The following is an 8,650-nucleotide window of genomic DNA, read 5'->3' as shown; positions in this document are numbered from 1 at the left end:
ATGCACACAACCCAGGCTTCACTGGAAATATCTTTATATCAAAACTTCAAACTGGCTTTACTCAAAAGCTGTTATATATATATTCATGGATACAAATAACAAACGCATACCGAGAAGCAAGACTTGTGGGATTAAAGTGATCGTCATTGTACATTGCTACAGCATTAGTAGAGAGGGTCTGGGAACAGAGTATGTATGGAATCACTGTGAACAAATGCTGCAGGAATATCACAAATACATTAAATATATTTGCAAATTTGTTTCCCTTTTTAGGCCATTCAGAAAAAAAAAAAAAAAAAAAAAAAAAAAAAAAAAAAAGACGAAAGATATAGCAAAATCAAAAGAATATTTTCAAGATTCACAGAACATGAAATACTCCAAGAAGTGAAAAAATAAAATAACAAAAAGGAAAAAATGCATCATGGGACTATGGCAGACTGGATACAAAACGATTAGTTTACACGTGTGCTTCCCTCCAGCGTTTTCAAAAGAAGACTGCAAAACCAGAAAAAGAAATACATAGCTAAGAATATTGATGTGAAATTTCCCTCTGTCGCATAATAAAATATTGGTATAACCAATTCTGTCAGAATCACAATACTGTAAATATTCCCTCTGCTACGTCATTAAATTATGATAGTGCACGTTTCAGCCAAAGAAGACTGATGTAAGGTTTCCATCACATAATAAAATTTTGACAATTTCAAGAGCATTATGTATATATCTGTAATCCAAAATTCAGAGGCTGGATGTCCCTGCCTGACTTGTATCTGCAAAATTTATCATTACAGGGGTCATTTGGCAAGATAACACTTGCATTACATGGTCTGAATAACATATTACATTCTGAATACCTAAATTAGTTTCACACTTATATAACATTTGTTTATAAGTGATAAAAATAATCTGCAAAAACTTTTATATCTTAAAACTTTGATAAAAATATTCTACACAAAAGGATAAATTACAGATAACTATGGGAATGAAATTTTGTCATGTATACAAAAAAGTTCATCAATTTAATTTTTAACATTAGCTATACACAATGATTTTTCCTCCCCATCACAACAAAAATTCCCGTTCCCACTGCTTCCTCTTACACCTAATAATATGCTTGAGAACTGAAAGAATTACCTCCTAAAATTGATCCATACAATTATTGCCTTTTACATACTATCATTAATGTCTACTTCTACAATGCACCTTCCTTATCAAAACAATTCCCTCCCACCCATGTTTCCTATCAATTTCAAAGCTGCTATTGGAGAGAGTCTGCTATGAAATATATCATCATACTCTGAAAGAGGTTCCAATGCTTGGTGTAACATATGAAATACTTCATATGGACACAAAATGTGCGGCTAATTTTGCAAATCGCTCAAACACAGGGAAATATATCCCTTAACTTGTACCATAATAGGTTCCCAGGATGCTACTTATAACCTAAAAGTCCTAAGGTTTAGATGTCACCGTTGCTTTAGGCAAATTCAAAGATGCCTCCACAACTAATTTCACAATCTAGTTTCTAACTCTCATGGTATATTGTCATTGACAACACTCACTTGGAAACTAGAAACTTGGAATAATGAGTCATTAGAATAAATAGGACCTATATACATAAGTATCACAAAATAGATGTGTTCTATAACCATACTTTTCACAGAAAAAATATCAGATCCAAAATCTAATATATGCCAAGATGGACACTTGTCATGATGCTAAATGCATTTCAAAATGTTTAGTAAATATCAAAATGGTATTAGGAAATTAGGGAGAGAGAAGGCCCAAAAAATCAAGTAGTAAATAAAAGAGGATAAGACATGAAAAAAGGAGGGAGGGAGGATGGAAGGAAGAAATGGAGAAGAGATAGAGGAGGAGGAGGAGGAGGACGAAAGAAGAGACAGAGGGTAGGATCCAAAAAGGGAAGAGGGCAAGGAGAGGAAGACAAAAGCTGATAGGAAGAACAAAAGGAATAGAGGATAAGGAGGCAGAAAGAATATAAAGGAGGACCAAAAGGAGAAGAAAACATAATGATATCAATTTACTAATGAACACTGCAAAGAAATATGACAAAATGTGAAGACAGAAAATAAAGATGAAAAAACAAAAAGTACGAAGGAAAGAAAACAAAACAAAAAAATAGAAACAAACAAAAACAGAACCTTTTTTTTTGAAAACAAAACAATACAAATCTAATAAATCACAAGTGACATTAATCTACGAGGAAAAAGGGTACCGTAACTGGGGACAAAGAAAGTGGGGAGAGGGGGAAGGGAACTAGGTACAGAGGAAAGTTCAACAGAACACTTTCACTAATTATTTTCTACGTTGGAAGCAGTATATAAGGGCCACATTGAGATATGGAGGGTGTTTCTTAGTTGTTTTTTTATTAATATTATCATTACTATTATTATTATTATCATTATCTTATAATTCAACATTTCAGCATTAGTAGATGAATATATATATAATATATAGCTACCATCATACCTGACAACTATCTACCCACCACTTAACTCCTAATCCACAGTTCTGGAATGTGATAATATTTGCAGTTGGACACTTGGCAAAATATTCACATAGAAAAAGAATTCTCCTAATGAGAGAGATAAAGCTATCACTCGTGGTACTTGGTGACCACAGGTTACAAGCAGAGTCTGGTTGTCTCATGTAGTTCAGCTGTTTTGCATACACAGCAAATAAATGCTTCAAAACCTTTCCTTCCTTTCTTTTAAATAAAACAGATCCATATGTATGTGTATGTACATATTTTTTTAAACAGTTTGGAAACCTTTTTAAACATTACACTGGAAATCTGTTTGGTGATGATAATAAAGATCATAATAAAAAAAGTTAATACAGTACTACAAGTGCCAATACTTCAATGCCTTTAAATGCATATATAAAAGTCTCCTCTTTATTAATTGTTAAAAGATGACAGCTTTTCCTGCAACAGAATGCCTCTGCCTAACAAAAGTATACATTCTACACCCACTGCTGCAATTAAAAGGAAGGCAGAGAGTGAGAGATAATACATAAACGAAACAGGTACCTCCCATAACATCTATAAGCTACAATGGAGTTTCCTAGCTATTCCAGACCCTGATATATGTCTAATACATGTCTAATCAGTACATAGTTTTCCCTTGGAACTTATTGGTACTAACAGCCTTCTGACTGGGGGGAGGGGGAGAGGGATGGGGGGGGGGACTTACTGATCAATGATGATCTACAAGTGACAATTTCTCACTGTTGTCTCTAAGTACATTCTACCTGATGTAGACCCCCTGAAACAGATCTTGTAGGCTGTTGGAAAGAACAAAAAAAAGGAAGGAAAAGAAAGAGACAAGAGCCAAGAGAAGAGAAGAGAAGTGAAAAGAGGACACGAGAAGAGGGAAGAAAAGAAAGAAAAAGAAAGAGAAGAGAAGAATCAAGGGTGAGGAAAAACAGCCGTGTTGGTGACTGGGGATTAGTCTACACAAAATCATGATAATATCTTTGCCTTCAGAGATGCATTGGAACATCAGACAATATTTTTCCTCTCTTCTTAATTATGTTAACTCACTGGTGAATAATTATTCATCTTCACTTTCTGACTCCTCATTCTCATTATCGTCTTCTTCCTCCTCTTCTTCCTCCACCACCTCCTCCCCCATCTCATATTGTTCCCTCTCACTGTCTTCCTCAATGTCTTCACCCTCTTCCTCCTCCTCATCCTCAGCATCTCCCTCTTCCCCTTCATCTACATCCATTTCCTCTTCCCCAACTTCATTGTCATCATCCTCTTCTTGGGCATCATTCTCATCATTTTCCTCCTCCTCCTCCTCTTCCTCTTCTGCATCCTCATTTTCCTCCTCTTCTTCTGCACCTTCATTTTCCTCTTCCTCTTCTTCCTCCTCCTCTTCATCATTCTCCTTTCCATCCTCCTTTTCCTCAGCATTCTGTGAAGTCAAGATGCATTAGAATTCAATACTCACTCACTCACCCCCCCCAAATAAATAAATAAATAAAGGAAAGGAGAACAATGACAAAAACAAGAAAAAGAAAAAAGAAAAAAGGGGATGTTGCATAAATAAATATATTTAATATTTTTCTTGTATGCTGTAGATTCCGAAATCCATTTCCTCAAACATTTAGTAAATCTACATCACGAATTCAATAAAAGAATCAGCTATAACTAGTATGATGGGCCTATGTCAGTATCTCTGGTAAATATTCAGCTACATACACATGGCCGTGTGCACTTCTGTCATCAAAAGTTTACAAACATGAGCACTGCCAATACTGAAGACAAACTTGTAATTAATGTACAGAAATTTGAAGTCTTCAGGGGGATGATTCCAAATTTTCTAAGCAGTGCCTATATAGTCTATAAAATTGTTATAATTCATACAATTCTACACCAGAATTACTTAAGATTACATCCCTCTTATGCTTTTTTTACTACTAGATTGAAAAAGAACTATCTTGGGGTTAAAAACCTTGTTGATTCTTATATGGAGAGTTCATGGATTTCCAAGTAACCATGTAACAAAAGAGTTCAGTGGGTGCTTGCAAAGCTACAAACAGAGGTCTGAACCATGAGCTGACTATGATGACAGAAAGGAGCAATAAATTCTTCACAGAGTTTTCTCATTCACTGAGAAAAGTAAACTTTACAAACTATATTCCCTAAACACTTGTGTGGCAGCCAGCAAAAGTCACAGTAAACAAGGCATGGAAAGAAAAGATTAAGAAAATAAAGAAACAAAAATACATTCACTCAACATGCACATAAAACATTTTCCTTGTTCCTAAGAATGGATTTTATTTGTTTCTGGTGCTGTATATTACAATGAAGATACCAACAAACAATACAATTGAACAGACTATAATTGTTTATTTATCTTTATTATATATTTTTAAAAAGGGGGGAGGGGGATGATGATGATGTACTCGGTGTATACTGATAGAAAAGATGAAAGAAAGGAACCCAAATTCTCCATGTTAATGAGGAACAATTAGGACTGCAACCCACACTTTCAACACTCATTCAATCTCTGCAATCTAAAGTTCAGCCTACAGGTCACTGGTTGGCAGCAAATTGCCAACTGGCCACTAAAATTAGCCTACCTTGGCCTTTTTCATGGGAGATTTAGATGGACTTCTACCATTCCTTAAACATCTAGAGCACTGGTATGAAGCCAAATTCTTGGAAGTAGCAGTTAGGCCATGACTACGGGCACATTGGAGGTGGAAAGCAGAATCACAGGTCATGCAAGGCAGCAGCTGTACATGACCACTTTTCTTATTAGGTCCTAACCCACAGTACACGCATGAATTGCTCATCTCATACTGCAAACCACACATAAAATGGGAAACCTCAGGGACTTTTTTGTTTTGTTTAAAGAGCAGGTTGTTAAGAAAAGCGGAAAAAAGAATAAAAGCTTAAGCATATGTTTAAAATACTTTGCATGAATTATAAAAGAAATGAAAAAAGAAAAGAAGAAAAAAAGTTAAAACATTAACCAAATAATCAATAATGGTGCAAAAACCCTGAGAACTCTGTTGAAATACTGATTAATAAGTATTTCACACTTTTCCCCTTACAAAAAAATAAAATACTTGAGAATGCAGTGAGCAGCAGATACAATACTTACATCTTCCTCCTCCTCCTCCTCCTCTTCTTCCACTTCCTCCTCTTCCTCTTCACCCTCCTCTTCTTCTTCCTCTTCCTCTTCCTCCTCGTCTTCACTAACAATTCTGTAATTCTTCTTTCCAGTGGCTCTTCGGGAACTCCTCCTACTGGAAAAGCATTCTAGTTGCAAGCCTTTGCTAATGGAAGTTACTAAATAATATAATTCAATGTGGGTGTTGTCTGCAATTTAACAGACTAATCAAAAAGTGAATCTCCCTTCAAAATGTCTGCCAAATTAACCCTTTGCCGACGGGTGGCATGTATGTACATGCCAAGGCATGGCTGGACTATCTCCAGGGGGCATGTACGTACATGCCATAGGTGTGTGTATGGACATAAGCCATGAGTTTTTTTTTTTTGGTTACAATCATGGCAAAATATTATTTATCTGACACTGAAAATGTGATTAAATCGTTTTTATCTTTCTCATTTTTACTATACAAAAAAATAGTCTATATAATAACAAAAATATACTTCAGTCTTGATTTATCAGGAAATATGGCAAATAGAGACTTAAGAAAATAATGAGGAACTGAAAATACAACATATGCTTGTAGTATTACGAAGAAACGGCAAGGGATGCTGGTATTGGGCATGAGTGGTCGCGCATGCTAGGGTGTCGATATAAGCCCCCGGCAGCGGGGCCTGAGCCACTAAGAATACTACCCGTCGGGAAAGGGTTAAAGTTTTTGCAAAAAGTTATTGAACAACAATAATTAAAACAATAACAACATACAAAAAATGTTATCATTATTTAATTCAATATACAACTCTTACAACAAAAAAAGCATTTTAAGTATAAAAAGAAAACAGCATCTAGGACAACACCAGAGGCTAAATTTATGCAAAACCACACAATAATAATCACTCACCTGCCCCTTGATCTTGATGGACGCTCCTCATAATCTTCATCGTCATCGTCTTCCTCTTCATCATCAGAATCTGTATACCGCGCTCTCGCTGAACGCCTCAAGGATTGTCTTCCACCACCACTTCCCTTGCTGCTACTGCCACTTCGCTTCTTTGATTTTTCTCCACTTCTTGACCGACTTTTGCTTTCTTTAGTCTTTTGAGAGAGAAATACGGGATTATTTACATATTTATCTATTCATTCATTTATTTATTTTTTAAAAATCTTTATTTCTATCTTTTAATAAGATTATTCTCATTCCAAAAAAAATCCTCCTCATCCAGTTCTTCCTTATATGTATAGACTATATGACAGTAACAGGATACTTGCAAAACATACCGTTTCTTTTTCTGCCTGGAATGGTGTTCTTGAGCTGACTGATCGCCCAGATCGTGTCTTCTGTTTTGAAGAAGCACTTTTGCAGTCGACGCACTCCCAATCCTTCCTGTAAAGTAGAAAAATAAATCATATTTACTGATCTTGCACAAACTAAGTTATTGTTAAAACCATTCCTTCAACAGCTGCAATAACCTGAAGCATATAATGTTCATCATACAGTCTGCATATCCAGCAAGCACTCCAAATACACAAGTACCAAAAACATTGCACAAACACCTGAATTTATATAAGACTGTATCTCACCTGGCTCGTGTCTGGAGGGGTGGGTCATGACACTCTGAATGGTAAGCAGCAGGACACTTGCTGCAAAAGATGAGGCCCAGGCCACGCTCACATACTCTGCAAATCTTCTCCTGCTTAATTTCACCTCGGACTTCAGGTTCCTCTTCTCCTTGTCCAGCCTGGAAAGATTAAAGTGTTTATTAATTTACCCAACTATTACTTTAAGATATGACTTAAGATATGCAGTTGTGTGCAGTTTGTAAAATAATGTTTCTTTGAACTTATCCCATTCCAAACAACTAAATCATATAATGTCATTAAAAAAATTAAGAGAATGACATCTTATCTTTTTAAAAGATTTTCCTTCCATTGCCTGGGCTGCAGTTGATGACAAGACTTTACATCCTGAATAATGCTTAACATCTATCAAAGCATATATACATCTTTTTCTCTTATATTTTAGTTTTTTTTGTTAGCTTATATTTGGCTTTAAAAATTTTCGTTGTTGTCCATTGTTTGTTTTTTCTTCTTCTTTTTTGTGATATTAACCCATTGCCGACGGGTGGCATGTATGCACATGCCATGGCATGGCGGGACCATCTGCCGGGGGCACGTACGCACATGCCATAGAGTATGTATGGACATGCCATGAGTTTTTTCTTGTTACAATCACGGCAAAAGATTATTTTTCTGCCAGTCAAAGTGTGATTAAGTCGGTTTTAACACTCTCATTTTTACCATGCAGCAACAACAGCAACAGCAACATCATCAACAAGAACAAGAACATAAACAAGAAAGAAAGAAAGAAAGAAAGAAAGAAAGAAAGAAAGAAGAAGAAGAAGAAGAAAAGAGACGATTTCAACTCCATGATGCCGCACACTGCTTATTTTATTCGGACTATAGACCGAATAATGATCAATTATGGAGTCTATATAACAACAAAAATACCCTTCAGTCTCAATTTATCAGGAAGTTTGGCAAGTAGAGACTTGAAAAAATAATGAAAACTGAAAATACAACATATCTTTGTAGTATTACGAAGAAACGGCATGGGATGCTGGTATTTGGCATGAGTGGTCGCACATGATCGGGCGACGATATAAGCCCCCGGCAGCGAGGCCTGGGCCACTATGAATACTACCCGTCAGAAAAGGGTTAAACCTAGAAATGACCCAGAGAATGCACACAATGTTTAGGATCAACACTCCTGATAAAATTTCACCCAGATTGCTTGGGTAAATGTACACCTGTTCCCCACCACCCTTTCTCCTTTCATTTTCTTCCATGTTTTTTGTTCAGTCATGTGTATGTACAAAGTCAAGGTCACTAATTACAACATTGAGGATTACCCCAACAAACCACCAACCCTTGTAGAATTAGCTGCAGTGTAATCAGAATCCCAGAGTAACCAGCCATGTGTTGGTTTTCCTTGTTTATGTGAC

The 8,650-nt window shown here is 36.0% G+C and overlaps 1 protein-coding gene across 2 annotated transcripts in view; it reads right to left on the bottom strand.

The window, feature by feature from the left end:
- Positions 1-8,650, bottom strand: part of LOC119584346 (tyrosine-protein kinase BAZ1B-like) — a 29,670-nt gene that overhangs the window by 1,458 nt on the left and 19,562 nt on the right. Inside the window, exons 22-27 of one of the 2 annotated variants that reach the window (XM_037932908.1) lie at positions 7,230-7,387; positions 6,927-7,032; positions 6,550-6,743; positions 5,640-5,784; positions 5,113-5,334; positions 1-3,941 (exon numbers count right to left, since the gene is read on the bottom strand). The exon at positions 1-3,941 is cut by the window's left edge and continues 1,458 nt beyond it. In XM_037932908.1, coding sequence (XP_037788836.1) covers positions 3,576-3,941; positions 5,113-5,334; positions 5,640-5,784; positions 6,550-6,743; positions 6,927-7,032; positions 7,230-7,387 — 1,191 coding nt within the window. In that variant the 3' untranslated portion in view covers positions 1-3,575. Of the gene's footprint in view, positions 3,942-5,112; positions 5,335-5,383; positions 5,785-6,549; positions 6,744-6,926; positions 7,033-7,229; positions 7,388-8,650 lie in introns of those variants that run through there. The other variant, XM_037932907.1, reaches the window with a different exon arrangement.

This window comes from Penaeus monodon, chromosome 18, assembly GCF_015228065.2.
Source record: "Penaeus monodon isolate SGIC_2016 chromosome 18, NSTDA_Pmon_1, whole genome shotgun sequence".
NCBI lineage: Eukaryota > Metazoa > Arthropoda > Malacostraca > Decapoda > Penaeidae > Penaeus > Penaeus monodon.
This window is presented reverse-complemented; position numbering and strand designations above follow the sequence as displayed.